This window comes from Canis lupus, chromosome 7 (genome assembly GCF_048164855.1).
Source record: "Canis lupus baileyi chromosome 7, mCanLup2.hap1, whole genome shotgun sequence".
Classification (NCBI taxonomy): Eukaryota; Metazoa; Chordata; class Mammalia; order Carnivora; family Canidae; genus Canis; species Canis lupus.
In genome coordinates this window covers 41195215-41220998 of record NC_132844.1, presented here as the reverse complement: position 1 = coordinate 41220998, position 25784 = coordinate 41195215, and the positions used below count along the sequence as shown (strand labels likewise).

The 25784-nt window shown below is 37.7% G+C and overlaps 1 protein-coding gene across 5 annotated transcripts in view; it reads left to right on the top strand.

Moving 5' to 3' along the window:
• Positions 1-3335: 3335 nt before the first annotated feature.
• The window catches only part of ADGRB3 (adhesion G protein-coupled receptor B3), a 715781-nt gene continuing 693332 nt past the window's right edge, over positions 3336-25784 (top strand). For 4 of the 5 annotated variants that reach the window (XM_072832460.1, XM_072832459.1, XM_072832458.1 and 1 more), the window contains exons 1-3: positions 3336-4136; positions 5608-5772; positions 6857-7628. In XM_072832460.1, coding sequence (XP_072688561.1) covers positions 6872-7628 — 757 coding nt within the window. In that variant the 5' untranslated portion in view covers positions 3336-4136; positions 5608-5772; positions 6857-6871. The remainder of the gene's footprint in view (positions 4137-5607; positions 5773-6856; positions 7629-25784) is intronic. The other variant, XM_072832455.1, reaches the window with a different exon arrangement.

Here is a 25784-nt window from a genome sequence, read left to right as displayed (position 1 = left end):
TTTATTTATCTCACGACCCTGAGATCAAGACCTGAGCTGAGATCAAGAGTCAGATGCTTAACTGACTGAGCCGCCCAGGTGCCCCTGCTTGTGCTTCTTAAAGCCTTTAGTGAAGAAAGGTTCTAAAACTTGAAAGTGGTAATATAGTAAAACCACAAGGACTATGAGAGAAAGCAGTGGGGAGGAAGAAAACTAGGTAAGCATATTCAAAACATATTCTTACCATTTAAGTCTGAGAATTGTATAGGTGATACTGAATTTAGCAATGATCCTGGAGGATCTTTGGGTTCTTTTCGTTTTTTTTTTCTTCAAAGATTGAAGGACTAAACAGAAAAAAACTAAAAAGGCAATAGAGGGAAAAGATTATGTTTGGGAATCTCAATTTTCTGAAGTAATCTTTAAAAATGCATAAATAATAGAAGAGATACATTTGAAAGACTTCTTAGCTTTACATGTCTGGGCCAATTTAAAATACAAGTTTATATTCTGATATGTTAACACTGGTTTCTTAATAGTTCTTTCAAAAGCTGGCAAGGAAACTTAAATGAAAATTAGTTTATAAAATTAATCTGATAGTTTTGGTGTGAGAATACTTTATTACTAAAGAGAAATACAAAAGAGCTTAATGAAACCATGCTCCCAAATACGTGTAATAACTGAAATACATATAAGCATATGAACGTATGCATATATACACACATATATTATGTGTTAAATATAGATCTGTGTCTGTATACATACAGACATACATACACAGATACACGTGGGCACTTGTGAGAGGCAAATGAAGGCTGATAATTATAATCGGAAATGGTGATTTTTAAAACATATTAAAGCATTAAAACAGACCAGTCTCAATAGGGAGGAAAGGACACGGAGAGCCTACCGTGTGTAAACTGCTGCTCTTTTTATTGTTGGGTCAATATGTCAGCAGTGTTTTCACATGGAACATAGTGCAGACATGAATCAGGGTGGCTCTTCCTTGGTTTGCCTTTGGATTGTGCTGTTGTCAGGGTCCAGAGACCAGATTCTCCATATATGGTTCTTTTGTGATTCTTGATTATGACCCCCTGAGGAAGTCAGACCAGCCTGGGGTTACTGGAGATGGTGCCTTGCTTGGCATATTTATCATCCACAAATCATCTGCTATAAATATACCTCAGCAGGATCATCATCAGGCTGGCTCAGTAGCCTGCAATTTATGAAGGTTATGGGAAACAGTGTGAAGGGTGAAGTGCTTTATTAAGGGTGGCTTTCTCCCTGACCCAGCCCTGTGTTCTACTTGAATATAAATGACCCTGGGAATGAGTACTTCTTTCCATTTAGGATTAAGTCTTTTTAAATTGTCCCTTTCAGCTGTTATTCTTATGTCGCTATGTCATGACGTTGAGATTTTCTAAGAAACATCAAAATCACAGTGTTTGAAGATAACGTGAGAAATTACTAGATGCAAGATAGCTCTATATCTAAACCCCACATTGTTTCCTCTCCTTTTTTTTTTCCATTCTATAGCATCTGTCATTAATATCCATTTTTGCTTTTGGCAAAATAACAGAACTGACCAAATGTCTTACAAAAATCATAATTAAAATCTCTATGGAAGTTGAAATAAAGGAAATGTAACTCTCCTTTGTACTGCTGAATGTTGTTTGTGTTTAAAAGAGAACATGTTTGCTTAAGACACAGTGTTTTGGATTATGCCCTGGACAGAAACCTTATTTTCCTTTCGCATTCCCTTAAATGATTAAAAAACATTGTAATGAACCGAAAATGACAAGAAACCAACACGCCACACAGGCTGCTCTCTCAGCCCGTGAATGTTCCTGGAACATGGTTAAAGCTTGTTGGTTGGGGAATGATTAACTGTTTCCCTTACAGGATGTTATTCTGAACACTTGTCCTAGAAGAGAAAGCCTTGAAGAGGGTCACCCTATTAATATGTATTAAGAAGTAAAGGGCCAATTTTAATGTTTCAAACAACTCCAGGGAATAAAAGATCATTGGCATCTCTCTGTTTTCACCACAGTCCTCTTCTAAAACGGTGTTCTCGGCTCTCCATTTGCCCCAGGGGAGAGGAACAAAAAAGAGGAAGAAAAATGTCGAAAGTGTACGGAGAGAAAATGATGGAAATTTGTTTTATTCCACTTCACCTGCCCCTCAAGCCACTCACCCTTAGGAAGACTCCGACACTATATGAATCACCCACTGTGGTCTCCCCCACCACATCACCACACTATTTTGCCACTTGTTTTGCAAACCACCAACTGCGTTTACAAGTAGAGACATAATCAGTAGGCGAATGACCTTTTGCAGCATTGTATCTGAAGCCAGTTCATCAAATACTTGTCAGCCAACGTCCTGGGGGCTAAATAAATAAATACATAAATAAATAAAAAGTAAAGGTGGGGAGTGATAGAAATTCGTCTTTTTTTTTTTTTTTTTTTTTGCTGCTAAATCGAGAATCTGGTAGCTCTTCCTCCCCCTTTCTCTCGTTCTTTCCCCCCACCCCCCCCCACCCCTGGCCACAAACCTGTTACTAGGGAAACTTGAAAAAGAATCAGATACATTAAGAACACAAAAGTTTAGACCCCACGACCACGATCCCATTGCCATGCAGAGAGCAATGCAAGACGCCCAACCTCGGTCGCCGCACCGCGGTCCGGACAAAGCCTGTATCTAGCCCAGAACAAATAAGATGTTAATTGCAGCCTCGCTGAGAAAAACTAGTATTGTTCCAGCCAGAGAGGGACACGCAGCGTTTCGGGAGCTGAGATGTGCCCCCTTCGCGGAGGACTGGATCAATTCATCGGGATCCCGGTGATGAAATGACAGCTCCTGGGCTGCGACAGGGTCCGCGCTGAAAGAAAGAAAAGACGATCAAGTCCAGGGTGTACTTCCCACCCGCCAGAGTCGCCTTCCAGCCCTCCGCACCCCCCTAGCCTCGCCTCCCAGGGAGTCGCTCTTCCAGTTGGTCGCCGCCAGCCCCAGCGGTGGGAACTGAGGATGCAAAACCCTCCCAGACGCAGAAAATACTGCTTTCGGGACGTGCTTGGTTTTGAGTAGCCGTGACGTGCAGGCTCCCCGCGGCTCCGCGCCTCTTCCCTCGCGCACACCCGCCCGCGCCCTCGGGAGCAGAACTCCGGGAGGGCGCAGCAGCGGCGGTGGCGCGGCGCTCGTCGAGCTTCGGGGCCGGCCGCGCGGGCGGGGGGGGGGGGGCGCGGCGGGCGGGGGGGGGGGGGGGCGCACGCGCACGCGCGCGAGCACGCGCGCGAGCACGCGGGGGACGGGCGCGCGCGCGCACCCCGGGGACGCGCACCGCCCCCCTCCTTCGCGCGCGGCCCGGGGAGAGCCGGCGCGCACACCCGAGACAGAGCTTTACTATCTCGCTCCCTCTCGCGCCCCTCCTCGCTGGGCATTCAAACAGCTTTCCGACATCACCAGCCAAGGATTTTTTTTTTTTTCCTCCCCCCCCCCCCCCTTAGTCGCGGTCCGTCCATCAGTACCTGCGGGGGGAGGAGGAGGAGGGAGGAAAGCGGAAAGAGGAAAAAGCATGAGCTTGAGCCTTCCGATCCGACCACGACTACTCCCGTAATAAACCCACCGCCCCGACAAACCCGCCTGAGCAGCCGCTGCTGCCGCCGCTCACTTCTCGTCTCAGCGCTTTCTTTGCTTCTTGGCTAATCGGTTTGCTGGGGGCAGAATTGATAACCAACAAATCCTCGCTTTGAAGCCACTTGCATATTTTTTCGTTGTTGTTGGTTTCCTTAGAGTGTCTCCACGGGGGGCTTCTTTCCCCCACCCCCACCCCCACCCCCCACCTCGGCTGCAGGTTGGTATCAGTTGGATCCGGCGTCAGGCTCTGTCTGGGGTCTTGGGGGCTTCTTTTTTTTTTTTTTTTTTTTCCTCCTACCCCTCCCCTTTTGGATTTTTTTTTTCTTTTTTACTCCAATCTTTTGATTCTCTTAAGTGTGCATTTAAAAAAAAAAAATAAATAAATCCTGATTTTCGAAGCTGAGCCGGGGAAAATGGGCAACGGTGACTGGGACCGAAGGGGAGCCTCTCCGTCACTGTTGCTGGGACGCGTGCCTGTGCTGGTGTCTTAGAGCAGGAGCCTCCGTGAGCTGTCGGAGCGGAAGGTAAGCAAGGGGTCCAGGGGTCACCTTCCCTCGGCCTGGGGTCGCCACCGAGGAGCTCCCGCCCAGGTGTCGGCGGAGGGAGGGCAGGGAAAGGAAAGGCTGTTGGCGGCAGGTGGAGGGGCTGCGAGCAAACCCGACTGTCTGCGTTTACTTCAACGCCGCAGTTGAAAAGTTAGAGAAGTCTTTTTTTCTTTTTTTCTTTTTTTTTTTTCCAAGAGCTTGTGCTGGGTCGGAAGGAAGGAATGGGCAGGGAGACCTAGAAGACCTGACGGTTGTATGTGATTGGGGTGATTTTATGGGGCGAAATTTTTAGGTTAGAACGAAGTTAAGAGAAGGGGAGGCAGTGGGTCTTCTATTGGGGAAAAAATTTAGTGGAGTGATGGCGCCGTCTATGTTCGACTAAACTAAAGTGTCACCCAGAAAAATCAGTTTTGAGAATAGCTAAACTAAATGCCGGTTTGCTTCTCAGCAGGAGATAAATAAATAAATAAATAAATAAATAAATAAATAAATAAATAATAAATGCAACATCCTTGAGACCTTGGTAGCCATCCCTTAGTCACCCCCAGCCCCATTCTTTCTTTCTTAAAGAGGGAAATACAATTGTTTGAACTGGCCCTGCAGTCGGGGGCGGGGGTGGGGTGGGGGGGGGAGGCAGAGTTCAATGATTCATTTTCGATTCTTTAGAATAAAACAAGGATCCGCACACCATGGCTTAAGGATTAAAATAAAGAGCATTATATTGAGGGGGCTCTCTTGAGCAAGCTTGGAAGTGAAATCAGAGCTATTTCCTCACTCTTTCTAATCCTGATGAGCACAGCAATGCAGACATGTACTGTCATAAATGGAAGCAAAAGTACTGGATATCATTAGGAAAAGAAATACGACCTCTTTTTGAGGTACCTATTATAAAATGAAGCCCCCTTTCATGGATGGAATTCCTAATTTAGACACTTATTGTCACATTGGCTCTCAACGCCTACACTCTACCCTGAAGAACACTGCGCAGACCTGCATTGCCTGCAAAGTGCTACAGCAAAAAAAAAAAAAAAAAAAAGGAAATAATTTCCAGAATTTCCTGCAACTTTCCCAGTTTTTTAACCTTTAAATGCTCATTGGCTTTATTTTCTCCGAAGAAAATGCATTATTCATTGATCTGTATGCTTGAAACGGAGAACGCTGTTTTGATAGTCCCAGCAGTTCTGATGTTATTTTAAACTGCTGCTATATAGAGATTTAGAGTTGGGGCTGTTTTCTCCTATATCAAGACATAGAACTTGAATTATAATCTGGAAAATGCAGATCTATCTTCAGGGACTTCGGTCACTGGTATTTGTGTGCATGCGTTGGTGTGTGTTATGCAATGGGAAGGAAGAGCGTTTTGTTAAAACCTTTGGTTCAGAGAGGACCCAGGCAAAGACACGAAAACTCTTAACTGTCTATATGTCTGTATGTCTGTCTCTGTTTACAGAACAGTGGAAGAGACTGCAGCCTAAAGACTTTTATAATTAACTTGGCATCACTTTTCTCAGCTCAAAGGCTAAACAAAAAAGCAGTGTCATTTATTCTAAGAAATAACTTCTTAAAGGTTAAAGCTGAAAAAATTCAAGTTATTTTTGGATAACAACTTACAGAGGTAAATATACCCAAGGATTACTTTGTTATGCAAGACCAGGTTGAAAAACATAAAGAAAAGGAGCTTTGGAGCTCCTATTGGAAAGGGAGCAATTCAGTAATGAAATCTGCTAGAAAGAAGATGCTAATGTCTTTTATCTACCATGTGTAAATCTTAAATTACAGTAGATAACTCTAGATAAAATAGCCCTGATTAAAAAAAAATTAAAAGACTGAAGCCAGCTCAATTACTGTGGTTCTGGGATTTTTCACTGATATAGCCTTTGGATACAGATACAGTGATCCACTTTGTGTATCCCAAGAGGGCATGTCACATTGAAATGACTGCTTTAAATCCTAGTTCTCAGTGGTAATGTTGAACAACAAGTCTTTCCTATGTATCTACCCATCTATGCCCTTTCTCAGATGATGGTTTTAAAATTCTGTTGATCCACATGAATGCCGGTGTTTTTGCACAGGAATTCTCATCAGTTCACACGGTGGTCCCTGCAAAGACAAGTATGGGCATTTGGGAGATGATGTTTCATCTGCAACAAATTGTCATTCGTGTGTTTAAAATTGTGGCTATCCTTTATCGAGATTGCGTTTCATATTTAAGATAAAATAAGTAATGTGATGACAGCTGTTCCCAGATTATCAGATTAGAGTTTGTGTGATGATGTTTACTGCAGGCTGAGAGAAAAGGTATTGGTTGCTTAAAAATATTTCAAAAATTAAAATTTAGGTTATGATATTTTTTAAAAAATCTGTTTTCCTCTTCTTTCAATGGAATCATAGTGTACTTGGAGGAAATCCTGGTAGGTAAATTAGAGCATTCCTGTTAATCATCTATTAAATATTATTTTTAAATTGAATGTGGAGAATTTGGCCATTGTGAGTGACCACGTGAGGGCGCTGTTCACACAGCAACAGATAATTTCCTAGCGTTATAAAATAAAAAATTACCTGCCCTTCTTTTAAAAAGGGTTTTTTTTTTTTTTTTAACTGAAGTCTTGAAAACAGCTGGCTGTAATATTGGAAGGAGTTTCTTTTTTCAATGCGCATAGACTCCTACTTGCATTTTACTTTCATTGCCATTTTTACAGGCCAAATGACATAGGATGAAGGCTGTTCGTAACCTGCTGATTTATATATTTTCCACCTATCTCCTGGTTATGTTTGGATTTAATGCTGCCCAAGACTTCTGGTGTTCAACTTTGGTGAAGGGAGTCATTTATGGATCGTATTCTGTAAGTGAAATGTTTCCCAAAAACTTTACAAACTGCACTTGGACGCTGGAAAATCCAGATCCAACCAAATATAGCATTTACCTGAAATTTTCCAAAAAGGACCTTAGCTGCTCTAACTTTTCCCTCTTGGCTTATCAGTTTGATCATTTTTCCCATGAAAAAATAAAGGATCTTTTAAGAAAGAATCATTCTATAATGCAACTCTGCGATTCCAAGAATGCTTTCGTTTTTCTACAATATGATAAAAATTTTATTCAAATACGTCGGGTGTTTCCAACTGATTTCCCAGGATTACAGAAAAAAGGGGAAGAAGATCAGAAATCTTTTTTTGAGTTTTTGGTATTGAACAAGGTGAGCCCAAGCCAGTTTGGTTGCCATGTATTATGCACTTGGTTGGAGAGCTGCTTAAAATCAGAAAATGGGAGAACAGAATCATGTGGGATCATGTATACAAAATGCACCTGCCCTCAGCATTTGGGAGAGTGGGGGATCGACGACCAGTCGCTGGTTTTGTTAAATAACGTGGTGTTACCCCTGAATGAGCAGACCGAGGGCTGTCTGACCCAGGAGCTGCAAACCACCCAGGTCTGCAATCTTACCAGGGAGGCCAAGCGACCGCCCAAAGAAGGTAAGTGCCCAGTAGAGAGGGGGAGATGGGAAGGAGGGGTGTTGGGAGATGGCATTAAGATGTTCTGTTTCAACACAAGGGCTTAATCATTGCTCTTTAACTTTATCATCTTTGGAGTCATTTGATTTGTGATCTTCACTAATATAGGCCTCTTAAGCTAATTTTGGGTTTCAAGATTTTAGAGATGGGGCAGTGAGGATTGGGTAGCTCTCATCAACATGCTCTGTTAATATATGTGGAATATTCAGGAGAAAAGAGAGGCAAAAATGTGGAGCCAGTTTGCGATGGAGGTTGGGGAGGGGGGGTCTTTATTGGGCTGCAGCCCCTTGTGGAGACCTACCTCTACACATGTGCTCTCTTTCTCACACACACTCCTGTGAAGTGGATTTGTAGGATTTCTACTTTATGCTGTAGCCCTGTAAAAAGTACTCTTTACTTCCTCTCTCCTTTGCCCTCTCTATCTCAGTGTCTCAACCAAGAGACCCCTTTAGTTGTGCTGCCCCAAGTTGTGGAAGCAGGACAAAGAAGTGACACAAACTCAATAGCAAGCCTGTTTTGACCAAATGACTTTCTGACACCTGAAGACAAGGGTGTCTCCCCTCCCCCAGAGGCCGGATAATTTTTAAAAAATGCTTTGCACAATAAATCCTGCGTGCTTGCTCTTTTGTGGGTCAAGGAAACCCCACTGGAAGCGTAAACTCTGGGGTCTTCTGGCTGTGAAGCCACTTGGAGGCAGGGGTGAAGGGTAGAATTAAAACACAGGCTGATCCTGTAAAACCTGATAGCCCTCTTGTGGGATTTTTGCTCTTCTTGGTCCCCTGTTGATATACACGAGGAGAGTGAGAGCGTGTCAGAGACGAGCTAGATGGAAAAAATAGTGCAACGGAAATGCAGAGGAAAAAGGAGAAAGTACAGGAGTGATTTATAGCTTTCACCCAATCCCCAGTGGGGGAGCTACCAGAGGATTTCAGATTTTGGATTATGTTTAATAATGCAAGAAAGCTGACATATTTTGTGAAAATGACTTTCCTGTTTGGAAGGTTAACGGATGCGTTTCCATTCCTTTGAGGACACGGTTGATACGCATTCGTTCTCGCTCCCCAACCCTGAAACTAGAGAGGGTGTTGATTTTTTATGCAGGAAATGTTTTCTGATCGCCACAAAGATCCCTGTCTGTGGAAAGGGACAGCCAAGCTCCAGTCCCTCTTTCCTCCCCCTCCCCCAACAGAAGTTGTCTTTGTGGCCAATATAAAATTGACACGTTGTTGGAGAATTTTCTTTAAGAGTGGCCAAGGCTTTGTAAGGGGAGTGGGGAGGGAAAGAGAGAGGAGGGCTTAACTAGCTAAATGCGGTTTCTCCACTGAAAGCAATTTGGGGGATGGGGATTATGGAAGAGCAATGGTACATGGAGAGAAGATGTGTAAGAAAATAAATGCAGACTAATGGCAATGAGAGAGGGTTGAAAACCTTTCCGATTTCTACAGGTCAGTGTTTCGCTAACAGCTGTGGCTGAAGAAAACAAAGTGGTTTTAAATTACAGGAGTTCTTTTCTCTAGTAAAAATCCCAGAGAAGCACTTGCAACTGCAGGGATGGTATTTAACACCATTTAAAACTAATTAGTGTCCCCTAGAATAAGAAGCTACAGTACACACAGAAAATGTGATGCTACAAGCTGGCTAATAAGACAATTAACATCAGAACTAGTATTTGTCTGTTTTATTGTTGTTTTAATAAAATCTAGAGAATCTGTTTTTTCAATGGGTAAAATTCCATCATGAAATTGTCTGCGGATGAGGAGTGGGACTTGAAACTAGTTTTGGAAGCTTTTTTTTTTTTTTTCTTTTTTTGTGAATGGTAGCAAGTGACAAAAACAAAATTGTGTGCATATTAAGCATGATATTCAAAGGTTTTGCAGGTCACGATCATGAGATGTGGGTTGAGACAGTGCTAGGATTTATAGAAGTTGGACTAGATAGCCTTTTGTTTTGTAAATGAGTAAGAATATGAGTGATTTTAGGCATTCGATGTATATATCACAGTCACGTGGGATCACATCTTTTTCTTTTGGCTAGTTAGCCGGGAAAATGAGAGAGGAACAGTTCCACAGACAAATAAGTGATTATGTGAAAATTGTTACTATGAACTGAACTAGGAAAACTTTATATAATAGGGGAAGAATATATACTGTATCAGTAAAATTGCACAGCCTGTATTCTCCTTATTCTAAATTTGTGTTGATTAATTGTTTAGGTATTCTGAGTCAGAAATGTAAGGATAAGTAAGTCCTGATGACATAATTGTAGCTGATGCATTTATAAGTAATTCTTATAAAATATATACAGCATTCCTTACCTCATTCAAAGAAGACCTTTTTGGCTGTGTTGTGTTGTAGGAAAGGAATGTGCAAATCTGCAGACTCTTAGTACAATTTATGCAAAGTATATTAAATCTTAAATATTTTATATAAATGATACTTAAAATCTTATGAAAGAATTATTTAATACCATTTCAAATAAACTGCCATATAATGATATTCACGAGGTTAGAGGTTAATAATTACATATAGTTGTGCTACTCATATCTAATTTTATTTCAAAACGTCTTTACTTTATATGGTAACATGTAATCCCAAGTTTTAAAATAACGCTTTAAAAATTCTACTTCATTTTACATTAATATATGATTTCTATTTTCTATAGAAAAATAGACTATCCTGTAAGTTATCAAGAGAATAAATAACAAAATTATTCTCCACAGCTTTTTTTTTAATTTTTGTTTTATTTGTTGTAATAAGTACCGAAAACCTTGAGTGGAAATAGTTTCTATGTTCATTACATCGTAGAAGTGGCACAAATTGGATAGACGACTCTTTACATGCAATAAATACAGTTCTAGGTTGTTTTGTGCGGTGCTGATGGTGATGGCACGGGTGTACCAAATTCTGAATATTTTGAATGTATCCATTGAAATCATAAAATCATATTTAGTTAATATTTGAGGAAACTATAGGCTTCCATGACTGGGATGTTGGTTTTGTTGATTTAGGCCTTCTACTATAATGTTTGCTAATAATACATTCACATACCGAAGAATTTCATAGCCAGAAAACAGCAAAGAAGAAAACTATCACTGTTGGTAGTGATGACATCAACAATTATAAATGTTATCTTGAATACATTACAAAAGTACATAATTGGACTGATGCCTTATTAAAGTGTTAAGCGTTAGTACATTTAAGTATCTTTTTTTAAAAATCATGTTTGACATATTTGAAGGTGATACATCATTATAAAAACTTAGTTGCCATTCCCCAATTTTTATGTGAAAATTTGAAATCCAAGTAAATCAATATAATGAAGACTCTTAAAAATAACGATGTCTTATTTCAGGCAGTATTTTTTTAAAAACTGTCTACACTTAATGTATATAACCTGTTTTTAAAAAGGAACTCAAATGACATTGCTGTTTACTTGGTTTTCAGATGTAAGTCTGGGGAGGTACTGGCATGTATTCATGAGGTCTTTGCTACGTTTTATAGGACACTTTTTTTTCTACCATAGATGATTCTGGACTATATAGCTAAAAATGTAAGATGTGATTACATTTTATCTTATTAAGATAAGATCTTAATTATCAGTACTTCACCTAAAATAAGCAACTGAAACAGTTTGGGCAGAAAAATTCTACCAGGGTATCTAAATCACATAATAAGCCTTAATGGAACCTTTGTTTCCTACTTATATCAATGGTGCTACTTATGTGAAGGGAAATTGGGATCCCTGTATAGATTCCAGGAAATCTGAACACACATACTCATTTGTCTTTTCACTCTGCCTGTACTAATCCTTGATACTCTGTCACTCGAGGGAAGTCTCACTATGTGCCTGTGTAAAAGTGAGCCTGGGTTGTGTGTGTGTTTGTAGTTCTAGATACCTATTTTGTCATCTAGAGCAATTTGTGTCTCTCTCAGTGTTTTTATTTCTTTCTACTCTTGCTCTTTTTGCCCTCAGAACTGTTCAACAGCCTTTCACCTTGCTCTTTATGGTCATTGAGTCTTACTTCCTTTGTAAATAACTACCATGATCCTGCACTCTATCGAGATATAGAAAGGTTCGTGAGTCTGTTGTTCCTTGAAGATGCAAAGCCTGAGAGTTTGGTCTGCCCCTTGGCTGCATCCCATGGTGCTCTGCATGTACTGTACTTCTGTTCTAGCACTTATAAGATTGCTGTGTATTTCCCATTTATATTTCCATTTCCCTCCACTAGACCTGGGAATTCTTCATGCATGAAGACTGAGTCATCAGTTGTCTATGACAATAGAGTTTTAGTAAATATTGAATGTTAAATGAACAAAACAAAAAAGATCTCAGTAGGAAAGATAGTAATACCTTGGTTACAATCAAAAGAATAAAACTACGTCATTTGGGGAAAGGGGCCACCTTTTACTTTCTGGTTTATTTAGGGAAAGATAGCTATCATTTATATAATTTCCAATTCCATTAATGTATTACTTATGCCAGCTTCTGATCTCAACATATTAGTTAATAACACTTTTTAACAAGAAGAATAGAATCATTAAGAAATATTCTTAGTTTTATATACATGTTATATATATATATATGTATATATAAAGATTATGATCCATATAACTTTCTACATATGGCTACCCACCAAAACCTAGTAAGAAAATTTGCTAATTTCTGCTTAACTATCTTTTTAAACACTTTTAAAAAGATTTATTTATTTGTGATAGAGAGAGAGAGAGAATAAGTGGTGAGGGCAGAGGGAGAGGAAGGAAGAAGGGGGCTCCATCCCAGGACCCCAGAACCCGGTTCATGACCTGAGCTGAAGGCATATGCTTAACTAACTGAGCCACCCAAGCACCCCTGTTTAACTGTCTTCCTTTCTCTTTATGTTTCTCTCTTCTGGCTCTAGCATTACTTCGACAGTAATGACATTTCCCAAATCCTCTCTTGCATAGTTTGAAGACAAACATGCAAACTCTTTCCAAGAAAGAGGAAAATAATATCTGCATGTCAAGTTCAGCACCTCTGTTATTCACTCTTGTTTAATAATTTATAAGCGTAGTAATAGAATATTATTAAAATTGTAGGCCTGATCAAGTAAAGTGCAAAGTGCCATAATTTTTACTTTTGTCATTTTAGAATTTTGATAATTTAAGATGTCATATATATGTGTGTGTGTGTGTATTTATATATAATATTTAGTGAAACAAAATTCCGTTATGTGTCAACACATTTTTTGTGGGTGATAAAATATTAACATGAACATTTATGTGTGTACACCTATGTCCCATACATGCACACATTTGCCAAGATGTGTCAGTGGGTTTTTATGATAGCTGTAAATAAATGTACTGTAGGTAGTTTCCTTCCAAAATTGACAAGAAAGTTTTACTTGAGTTCAGCTTCGTGCATTACCTTATTGACTTCATTCTTAAAAGAAGCAATTTTATAGTTAAACTGAATAGTTTTATAAAACATAGTATTCTTTAGAATCACTCTGGTATATATTACCTAAAGTCACATGGCTCTTGGATCTCAAATCAGTGTTCATTTAAAAATAAACTTGTCTTACTTTTTCAAAAAATCATTGCTGGCTTTAAAATCCTGAACCAGAAAAATAAAAAAATAAAAATAAAAAATAAAAAAATAAAATCCTGAACCAGAAAGAGCTGAGTTTGAATCTTCTCTTCCACATCATAACTGTTACTCTGTATTACTACTTTCCCCTTCTCAGATTAGGTTGGTAATGCTTATGTCTCAGGGTACAGGAGAACAGGAAATGACATCATGTACTGAATTTTAAAAGCCTAATAAAATTAATGGCCTGGAATATTTTAGTTCCTGTCAGCCCTGTGGAGATTTTTTCCCAAATCAATTAACTAATAAAAATCAGAGAGGTATGCAATTTTTCTAAGTATATCACTTCATTGAAATGAAAGGTATTTTGTTGTAAGGTACACTTGAGTCCCCAGAGTGACTCAGCCTCCTAGTAGCATCTGACAAGTGACTGAGCTTGACTCATCAATCTTTGGTAGTAGAGTGTTGAATTAAATGAGATTGGACATGTAAAACACAAGTCCATTGCTGAAGTTACATTAGGCTCTCAATTCAGTTTTTGAATGTCTTTTTTATTCTTATCTTTTGGCTATAAATAATAGAGAATTGATAATAAATAATGAAGCAGATTGTCATTTAATTATTTGAACTTGCTTATGAACTTAGGGAATTTAACAAAGGATCATTAAGCATCTTAAATGTATGTCTATTTTGTAATAGATACAGAAAAGGTAGCATCTCAGAACCTATGTGTTGATGGAGGCATGACTAATATATCAAATAGATCAAGCTAGTGGTGTGTGAGTCACCCTGGGCCTGGAAAGATGTCCTTTGGATATCATTGTGGATAGCCTGCAAATCCATTTAAATTAAACAGTACCATGAGTATTTTACTCTTTTCTGCAGTACACAAAATTAAGCTCATGTTTTGAAATGTATTTTGAAAAGGAATTATCTTGAAATACTAGTCCATATTAAACCATTTGGAAAAAAATGTAGGACTATCTTGTATGTTTTTCACTGGATTGTAATCACATACCAGTAAGCCCCAGGATTCCCCAAAGGCTTATACATTCAGATATTGAAAACAAAATTTTTTTACTACTCATTTGAAGATTCTGATGTTTTCTTGAAGGAAAATTAACAAAATGTGATCTCTAAGACCCCATGAAAAGCTACATGTTCGGGATCCCTGGGTGGTGCAGCAGTTTGGCGCCTGCCTTTGGCCCAGGGCGTGATCCTGGAGACCCGGGATCGAATCCCACGTTGGGCTCCCGGTGCCTGGAGCCTGCTTCTCCCTCTGCCTATGTCTCTGCCTCTCTCTCTCTCTCTCTCTCTGTGACTATCATAAATAAATCAAAATCAAAAAAAAAAAAAAGCTACATGCTCTATGTTCATTATCTTTCAACTGTCATTCAGGAATCTTGCTCACTTGCAGAGAATGACCTAGCTATCTGTATGTTAAAGGTTAATAAGAAAAGTATTTCTACTATAAACAGAAAGACAATAAGTAACAAATTCATAATGAGTACATTAGTATGGAGTTGTTTCTCTCAAAATTAATTAAGTGAATAGGAGTCTTTTCTGAAATCTGAAATGTTTGCTGATACGCATTTTCACCATATCCACGCCCATCACCATCACATAATCATTAATGCTTGGAAAATATTATAAAATATGAAGGTAAAATGATTACTGTTTGGTTTCCACTGTGTTAAATGAAATAATTTACCTGCAAACCTAATCCTGGATATTATATTCTCTAATTATTTCTTCTGGATAATAAGTTTCTTTGGGGAATATTCTGTTGTTTGGGAAAACAGAAAAGAATATGTGCATGGAAAAGATATTAGAATACTGATACAACCAGATTTTAAAACAGTTGACCCTTGAACATCTGGGGAGCTATGGACACAGTTGGAAATCTGTATACTATTTTTGACACCCCCCAAATTTAATTTCTAATAGGCCACTAATGACAGGAAGCCTTATCAATTCTATAAATTGTGTGTGTGTGTATACACATATATACATATATATATTCTGTTCTTGTAGCAAGCTAGAGAAAAGAAATGTTATTAAGAAAATCATAAGAGAAAATACATTTATAATATTGTATTTATTTTTAAAAATGTATGTTTAAGTGGACTTGTGCAACTCAAGCCTATGTTGTTCAAGGACCACCTGATTTAGAATATGACTTAAATACACTTAAACAGAATAAAAAGCATTAAAACAGTTGGAGAATCAAAAAGAGAAGGCTACCTTGATGAAATTACTTTTTAGCAATAAATATGTTAAGTTGATAGAAATTTCACAGAAATATTATCTCTTCTAGGTAATTCATATCTCTCCCAGGTATTACACAGTATTTCTTTCATGACATTTCTACCAGTGTTTCTTCCTGGTAATTTTAAGTTTTGATAATTTTTAAAAAATTGATTTCTATGCTTGCATATCCAAACAATAATTTGTTCTCCAATAAATATATATTTTTTAAGATTTTATTTATTTATTCATGAGAGACATGGGGGGGTGGGGGCCGCAGAGACAGGCAGAGGGAGAAGCAGGCTCCATGCAGGGAGCCCGATGCGGGACTCAATCCCGGGTCTCCAGGATCACGCCCCAGGCCGAAGGTGGCGCTAAACCGTTGAGCCACCTGGGCTGCCCTCCAATAAATATTTTTAAGGAGAAGCTTCATCTAATATCGCTCCTGAAAGTATAAGGGAGTAAAGCATTATAATAAACATTTTATAAATTTAAAGAATATAATAAAACCTAACATTGAGAAAATGTTTTCCAGTTTGCCAGGCTCTGTTGCATATATTATTTTATTTGGGGAATAATTGTGTGAAACACATATTATTTGTCCCATTGACGTGTGCTGAATATATAGAATACCCTAAAGACTGTGGTTTTCCTTTCTCTAAAAATTTAATACAAATTGGTTCAAATGAAAAACTAGAGAATTTCAGAACTTGGGGTTTTCTCACTGATTTTGGAGTGCTTGAAGCTGAATCACAAATTCTCAGATACATGACGGATATTAGGTGTTACGTAGTCCAAATATTACCCGGTTAATGGATTCCCAATCTGCAAACATGATGGGAACATTATTTCAGCTGAATTTAAGTCTTTTGGGGATTTATATTAATACCATTTGTATAACATGAAAGAGGCACAGTCACTTAATATTGTTTGATAGTTCTTCTGTTTAATTAAAAAAAAATTTAGGGGCGCCTGAGTGGTTCGGTGGTTGAGCATCTGCCTTTGGCTCAGGTAGTGATCCTGGGGTCCTGGGATCGAGTTTTGCATCAGGCTCCTCAAGGGCAGCAGCCTGCTTCTCCCTCTGCCTATGTCTCTGCCTCTATCTCTGTTTCTCATGAATAATTAAATAAAAAATTTTTAAAAAAATCTGGTATCTAGCCAGGACAATAATCAGAGTATACTTCACTATACTACTTACAGTATCTTTACAAATTAAAGCTTTCATCTATTAGATTTTTGTTCTATTTAGTATATATTATTTAAACACTGTGATGTCAGTCTCAAAAAGCAATATTCAGTCTAAGCTCATTAAATTTAAAGAGCAGTGTATTTCAAATTCAGAGTCTGTGTAGACTAAGATGATTTAGCAACACCTATCTAGGATCTCCTTTCACTATCATTTTCTAGGGAAATCTGTGTTTCGAAGAAATAGGATGTCTTACATTGTTTATTCTATGGTACATTGAGAAATAGTGGGGACGGGGGGAGAGGTCTGGGTTCTCTCCTTCACTGACAGTCCCAGCTTCAAGCAGGTGGGCTTACCCTTTGAGCTCTGGCAGCCACTCTCTCCTCCCACCTGTGGGTAGTAGTGCTCTGCTGTTTCTTTAAAGATTTTATTTATTTATTAGAGACAGAGAGAGAGAGAGAGAGAGGCAGAGATACAGGCAGAGGGAAAAGCAGACTCCATGCAGGGAGCCGATGTGGAACTTGATCCCCGGTCTCCAGGATCACGCACTGGGTTGAAGGCAGGGCTCAACTGCCAAGCCACCCCAGCTGCCCCTCTCTGCTGTTTCTAACCCTGAGTGCTATGTGCTCTCTCCTTGGTTTCACCAAGCACTATCCATGCCTAGATTTTTTTCTCAAATTATCTTATTTGAGGACACCATCTGTTTCTTACTGGGACCCTGACTAGTAGAGGGGTGTATAATTTTGGTGGTGACATGATTTCTGATTTCTTATAAGACTGGCTTGAAACCCACATTTTAAATTTTGATCCTTTCCTTTAATGTGCTGAAGGTCTCATGTAAGTATTAGCCCTTTTGCAGATAGACCAGCCCAGAAATTTTTACTTGGGCTCAAAGAAATAAGAATTTAAAGAATTGAGTTAATGAAAATTAAAATCAGTTGGCCTATTTTTTTTTAGCTTAGTAGAAATGATATTTTTTTACACTTAATTCTCTCTCAGAATTGATGTGTTCATCTTTAAAATTCCATTGAATTTAATCCCTATAAGTATTTTTGTAGATTTACTTGTTGGTTTGTTGATTATTTAGCTAATTCTTAAATTATATATATATATATATATATATATATACACATTCATATACAGCATATATACATTTTCAGCATTGATGTGACCCCAGAACATTTAAACTGGCCTGGATATTCAAAAAAAAATTTGTGAATTGATCCTTAAAAACAAATGACTTCAAGGTTCCCATATAAGATTTAAAAAATACTGACTAGATTAAGATTTTGTTGTTATTTTATATCATTATAATGTAAATGGAAGTGGAAATGATGGAAAATGTAAAATGAAAATAGAATTTCAGTTTCATTTTGCTTATTGATTTCACTGTGTCTCTCAAAGCAAAACAAGAAGAAGACACACAAAAAGCATTTCTTCTTTCTTTGTTTCATTACAAAAACCAAATCGAGGCAGCTAAGTTTGCCTTTGAAGTTTCATCATAAAAATTACAGTTTTTAAATTTTTTCTCTGTGTTAGTCTGTTTGTTGCCTCTCACATCAAGGAAGGATCTCAAGAGGAAAAAAAAACAAGTAATTTCCAAAAATTATGTGCACACAATTATGTTGAAACAGAGCTTTATGATTTTTCTGAATCAGTAATACATAACAACTATTTATTGTATACTGGTTGCTTTCGGAAATGTTTCTTCTTATGTAGCTACTCATAACAATTGTAGTGTGGAAAAGAGGGCGCCTTGGGAAGATAAAAATCTGTTTACTTTATGTAATCTTTCTACATAAATCTGGCAAACTTTCAAAGATCTGCTTCTGCACTGTAGACTGAGAAATTTGAGTTTACTTTGGCTTCTCAGAGAGAGGTCAGCTTTCTTTATAGATATGTCAGGCTGTGGTCAGCTTTCTTTGGCTGGCCTTGGTTTTTGTCATTTGTAGGGCAAACAGTATGTATTTTTTAATACACGTGCCTGTGAAATTAATCAAGCACAACTGCTTTTTAAACAAAATTTTCAGTAGGTTGTTTTACTTTCAAGCATGATGAAGTAAATAACTGTGGAGCATCATTGTTCCATTTGCACAGCAGAGAGTATTTTAACCCCATCATTTGTAATATATTAAAATCTGCTGTCTTAAAAACCTATGGCTTTTATCTGTTTTAGTGATTTCTCATTGAAATTTTCTGATGGAATTTTCTCATGACCATGTTTTGGTGTTCAATTGGTGATAAGGGCACAATTGAGTTCCAGGCATAATAAATATTATGTGTGCTTGCCTCAGGCTTCTGCATCCGGAGACCACAGAAACCACAGAAATGGAACAGAGAGAGTTTGGAAGCAGAATAGAGGTTGAGCCATTAAGTAGTAAGAACTGATTAAGGTGAAAGAAATAAGTACATGTAGAATGTGAATTAATACGGCTTTTTTTTTTCTCAGCACTGGAACATTTTTTTCTAAATGAAAGCCAATATATAAACAAGATTTAAAAAAACGGAGCTGTTTCGGTTGAAGTGGGCAGGGGGCCTAGAACCCTGCCTAATCAGTCTCCTTTCTTCCTGTGTGGGCTCCAGAGGTAACTCTGGTTGCAAAACCACTGCAGAACTGTAAATCTTAGAAGCCTCCATATGAAGCCACATAGGAAAAATTAATGGCAAAAAATTTTTGCCATTTAGTTTTTCTTCCTCTGAGAAACTAAAATTTTTAGCATCTTGATCACCAAGAATGTATAAGAACTGCCATTTTGTTTTTGCTGCATTTTGCTTAGAACAAAATTCCTAATTTGTTTGGGATCCATGTCTATGGCCCATTTATCTGTGCTTAATTTTTCTCCATCCCCTGCTCCTTCCCATTCAACAGGCTAAAGTTTGCCTGGGTTTAACTCCCAAAGCTCAGGCAAGCCCTCAGCCTATTCCATCATGCCTTTCAGGCACCTCTGATGCCTTGTGGGGATGTCCGTAAGTTGACTCTGTTACTTTTCTGCCATGTCTCATCCAATTTGTTGGTCACTTGCTATCTTCTGCCTGCCATTAGTGTTTCTGCCTTTGCTCTACAGAGATCTAGTGTAATGAAGCCATGCTGTGTTTACGCTAAAGGTGCGATCCCCATGCCTTCTCTTTTTTCTGTCACACTCATTGTATAAGACATGTTTATGACCCATTTTCAGTGGCTGTCATGTAAACATTTCTTTCAGACTTTGTCCAGAATCAGCTCGTCCTGTGGCTGAATGTGGTTCCTCAGGATGAATGCCACAATACTTCATTTTTCCTTCCAGTCATCTGCATCCCAAACCTCTTCTTAGGTTTCCATCCCTCCTGCACATTTGCATATTCCAGTTATGCCTCTGGCTCACATTCTAGTTTGCCTAGGTAAAAATGAATATTATTTTAGAATTCTTTTATTTAGAAAAATGAATATTATATTTAAAATCCTTTAACTTTAGTTGATAAATACAAAAGCCCCAATTTTAAATCTTTATAAATGTAATATATTTGGTGCTGTCCATTTTGATACTCTTCTGTGTGGTTTTGTTAATCCCCAAATAGTTCAGTTGCAAACTGTCAAACTTCTTGGAATGAACTAAAGATGATAGGATAGTGAAAATTATTTTGAGTTCCTTTGATTATTCACATATAATGGATATCCATAACTGAAAACTTATTAAAACAACAACAAAAAGTTTATTAGCTTTGGTGTTCTGTAGGTATGAGTGGGTAATTGAGGTGTTATGAAGGCTCTTCATATTTCCAGCCTTCTACCATTCTGGGTATGTGGAGGAATTGTGTTCCTGGCCCACTAATGGTTGGGTGGACGAAAGCATTAAAGTTTCTTTACCTCTGGCATCGAGACCTGTACTTGAGGAGAAGGGGCACCTTGGTCATCCTGAGTCCTTGAATGTCTAAAATGAGAGAAGGCTCCTGTCTCATGCCTTTACTGACCCATGATAGTTGGGAAGCATGAGCAAGGAAGAACTTTTTTCTGTTTTGAGACCCTGGGAATTTTGGGTTTGCCTTTGTTACTATAGCCTAACCTAGCATATATAACTGATACAATGTCCAATTAGGGAGGTGGGGAGTAGTTGTGCTGATTGGTGTTGCTAAAAGGTGATTAGGTGCATTGGTAACATATGTTGTAATTCAAATATAATGACATGCTGGCCATGTCAGTCAATGATATTTTGGGAGGAAGAACTCACCCGCATAGTCCATAATGTCCTCTGGGCAGCTGTGTTTGAATTTATTGCTGGCAACACTATGGAACTTGTTTTAGGTATTATTTATCAATATGTTAGTAATTTATGTCTTAGCCTAATTAAAATTAATACTAAAATAGCTACAGTAATTGTACATTTATATTACAAGAGACCATTCTTTTCGTATTTATTCAAAAAGTTGTTAGGTTTTTCGGCATTCTCAACCTTACTCAGATTGGAGAGGGTATTGTGGTAGTCTTTTGCTGAGTCATAATTATCACAGAACTAAGTAGAAAAAATTCATTTTAGCATGGTAGTTCTTACTGAAAGGTAAAACTTGTCCTGCTGTTTCCCTTCTCTCTTCCTTCCCTCCCTGTTTTTCTTCCTTTTATGTTACTTTTTTTTTTCTTTGTAGATACATAGGTTTGATTTATATATGTTGATCTAGATTCCTCACTAAAATGATTTGTGCAAAATCTCTTATCAGTATATGTGTTGGTGTTTTTGGTAAAGAGATATTTCTGTGGTAGTTCATGGAGAGCTTGTAATCACTTAGTAAGCACTGCTTCATTAATCTTAACAATTTTCTTGCAAGTTTAATTATGGAGCAATAATTAACCTTCCCTTTGAGTAGGTGGGTTTTTGTCACGTTGAGAAGTATTCTTAACCTCCCATGAGAGACAGGCGGGAGGAAAAGTAGGCTGCTATGAACTATAAACAAGCCTGTGTGGGTTTCTGAGGGGGGAGTGAAGTATTCTTCCCAATGTTAGTGTACACTAGCAGGTTTTGCTCTACTGGGCTGTGCCTTCAATTATTGTTCTGGCTTTCTCATGCTCAAGAAGTTTGGATTATGGTATGCTCATTAATTATAAGAGACATACCTCAGGATTCAAAGAGGGGTACAGAACCATTAAGCAACTGAGAAATTAAAACAGAAACCAAAGCTTTTTTTCTTTTTCTTTTCAATTTTGTATTGTATTCTGAAGAAAATCCAAGGGTGGAGTGAACTGTCAATTCACTTCCCACATGTTTATATTGATATGTACCACATACACATACAAGTACTCATTTATATATGGATTTATGACATTAAATGATCACAGGTATTATATATGATTTGAAAAGATAGACATTTATCACTTTTAAGGATATATTCAGTGTTAAGCTGCGCTTATTAACTAAATATGCGCTAAATATAAATCTAACTAGCTAGAGTGACTTATAAGATGATCATAGGAATGATAAAGAATAAAAATACTTTTTGTAACAGTGAAGCTTGAAGTTAATCTATTCAAAAATTCACTTGGAGTGTTTTTAATAAAAAATTCAGAGCAGTATTCTGTGGATCTTGAATATCAGAAATTGAAGTTTTCCTTAGGATTTAAGAGTAAATCATTTGCCAAGCAGATTTCTAAAAGTTATAAACAAATATTAGTTTCAAAAGTAGGGTGGCCCTGTCAGTTAAGTATCTAACTCTTCTTGATCTCTGATCTTGATCACAGGATCTTGAGTTCAAGTCTCACGTTGGGCTCCACACTGGGTGTGGAACCTACTTAATTAAAAAAAAAAAAAAAGTAAGCAATTTGCTTTTAAGTTGCTGAAAAATTCATATATATCAAGTTACAACAAATTAAGACTCTTTTAAATTCTCTTTATTCATGGATTATTTTCGTTCTTTGGCACTTAGGTACTTACTAGGTCCCACCCATCACACAGCTGTTCACACAGCTTATAAATTCAGTTTCAGATTTTAGATATTTCCTCATAAAAGGTAATTTTATAGTAGTTGAGTCAGACTTCCTGAGTTCAGATCCCATTTTCTCTGTTTTTGACTTTATGGCCCTGGGAATTATTACACTTTTGTCACCCTTGGCTTCTTTGTCTGTGAAGAGATGATTATTATAGTGAGGTAACTAAGAGATTGAATGAAATAATTAATGTAAAATACTTAGCATGATTTTTGGACTGTATAGTAGAGACTCAGTTCATGTTAACTTGCATTAATTGGATAATTCTGGAACCCTTACTGCATTAGGGTTTTTTTTTTATTTTTTTTTAATATTTTTTATTTATTTATGACAGTCACACAGAGAGAGAGAGAGAGAGAGGCAGAGACATAGGCAGAGGGAGAAGCAGGCTCCATGCACCAGGAGCCCGACGTGGGATTCGATCCCGGGTCTCCAGGATCGCGCCCTGGGCCAAAGGCAGGCGCTTAAACCGCTGCGCCACCCAGGGATCCCGCATTAGGGTTTTTTAATACATCAAATAAAATTTTGATTCATGATAAAAAGTAATCAATTTATTTCATTGACCTCAGAAATTAAAATGCCTCTGGATCACCTAGTCTATAGAAATACACTGTATCTTTAATCCCCTTTTCCTTCTGAATGCTCATGTTTCTGAGAAAAACAGTCTGAGTTAAGCTACTGTGTCTATTCTCATTACTCCTCATTTCAAAAATGAACCACCATGTTCACAACATCATCACTTTTCCTCTTAAAATGGACAGGTCAGTGATATTTATGGATTGTTTGACAAAGGATGATTGCCCCAACTGACTTTTTCCTGAAGACCCGGATCCCCTTGAATCAACAAGTGGTGTTTATTTTTGTCCTCCTAAGCAACTTCATCTTCTGGGTATTTTCCAGAAAATTTTTATGTCCCTTTTGTCTAATCATTTCTCCATAATATTGTGGTTTAAATAAGTAAGCCAATATGAATTTATTGGTTAAATCAAATTAAAGTCTATATCCTGATTTTTTTCCTAAGGATTGATATACATGTTAAAATGAAACAAACTATAATGTATGTCTTGGCCTGCAGTGAATCCCTTTTTCGTTCGGAGCAGAGTCAGATCTCCTGGAAAAATGTCTTGCTTGCTGCCTGCTTTTTAATCATTTAAGACTCGATGTAAGAAAATGTCAATAAAATATAAATCCATATTATATTTTTCAAAAGATCATAAAAACATAAATCTATATTATATTTTTCAAAAGATCATACATTTTTTACTTTCAGTTTTATAAAGGTTTATTTATTTATTTAAGGGACAGATAGAACATTTGAGTGCAGTTTGGTGGGGAGAGAGAGCCAACTCTGTGTTAAGCGTGGAGCCCATTTGGGGCTCAGTCTCATGACCCTGAGATCATTACCTGAGCTGAAATCAAGAGTCAGAGATGCTTCACCACCTGAGCCACCCAGATGCCCCTTTGCTTTCAATTTTTATCAAACTTTTATTTTTGTCATCCTAAACAAGAGAATTGGCAATGTGACATTAGATTTTTAACTCTCTATAGTCCTTTGTATTTGAAGGGCACTTAGATTGGAAGACTGAATGACTGCCTTTTGGATGAAATTTGCCACTACTGTCTGAATAATGTCAGACAAGTCATGTCACCTCTGAGCTAGAGCTTCAGTTTGCTCAGATGTAAAAATAGTAATGGCTGTCTGAAACTCCTATGGTTGCATGGAGAATCAAACTGTACTATACATGTAGGCCATTTACAAAAGGGGAAGCAGCATCCAAAAATGTTCTTACTGTTGCCCACAGTAACTTGCAAATTTGATTAGTTTTATTAATTTAGTTCATTGGCATATATGCATGTGAAATAATGGTCTTGTCTTATGATGCTCAGTATCACAAATTGTTGGATGGATTGTTGGGCTTTATATTTTTAGGTAAGACTCTGATCATCTGTCCTTGGGAAAACAGTCTATTCCCTTCGTTTTTCTTGTTATTTTCTAAATCAGTAGAAGCGATAACAGTTTGAGCTTCACATTCAAACATTTCAGTTTGATTTTTCAGCTCTGCTTTCCACTAGCTTTGTGACCTTTGGCAGTTTGCTTCATGTTTGAGAATTACATTTTCTGTGTCTGTAAAAGAGACATCATCTCTATGCCATTTTTTAAAATGTAGTCTGTACAAAAAACAACATTAAGACTAACAAGGTGAATAAGGTGGAAGTGGTCAATTCTCTTAATTCGGCTTAAGTGATGGAAAACCTTAAATTTTAGGCTGCCCAAAATAAAGTATGACTTCAGTTGTATTCAGCTCTAGCTTTCCTCATCTGCAGAGGAAGATTGGAAATATGGTGAATCACTTCATTGTGAGATTATATTCTTAGGTCAATCAGAAAAAAAGAGTTTGAAAATAAACACATCTTTTCTTCCCTTTGTTTCTTTGGAAAATCAAGCGTTACCATTAGAGGAGAATGAGTACAGATAAATGCTGACCAAGAAGAAACTGGGAGAAGTTGTAATCTTACAGAACTACTTATTTTCCTCTAGGGGGCAAAGGCTACATGTAAATAAGCAAGGTTTTCTGTGTCATAGCAAGTAATGAAAACTAAGTGTATTTATCTTTAAGGAGTACAAAATAGGTAAATTTTGCATCATGTAAGTTTAAGTATTGAAACTGACTGAAATATAGAAACATGTTAATAGAGCTTCATAATTTCATGGAGTATTTTTGTATCCATTCTAAAAAGACTACAGATTGAAACCGGTCCCTTACAGGTCACAGGTGGGAATGTTTCAGAGGACAAATGTGTTGTAGCAGCTAGCCATGCAATTGTTTTAATGGGATTACTCATTGGTTTTAGTAGATAAAATGCTTGCAGATACTTTTTACTTAAAAATTCATCAACTTGTTGGTTTTGGCAAACCTAATACTTGGGGAACACTTTTTAGAAATACTCAGTTTTGTGCTTTTCATCAAGTATAGCAAACTTAATAGATGGAACTATATACAGATCTTTTAAACAAACCTTGTTTCATTTAGGTTGTATCAGCCTAAATATTTATTTCGACTTGTAGCTTTCTAAACTGGCATCAAACAACTTTGACCTCCAGTGTCATAAGCTTTTCTGTTAACTTGACATGGGTGGGGAATGGCTACTTTAGAAATCCGTTAATAGA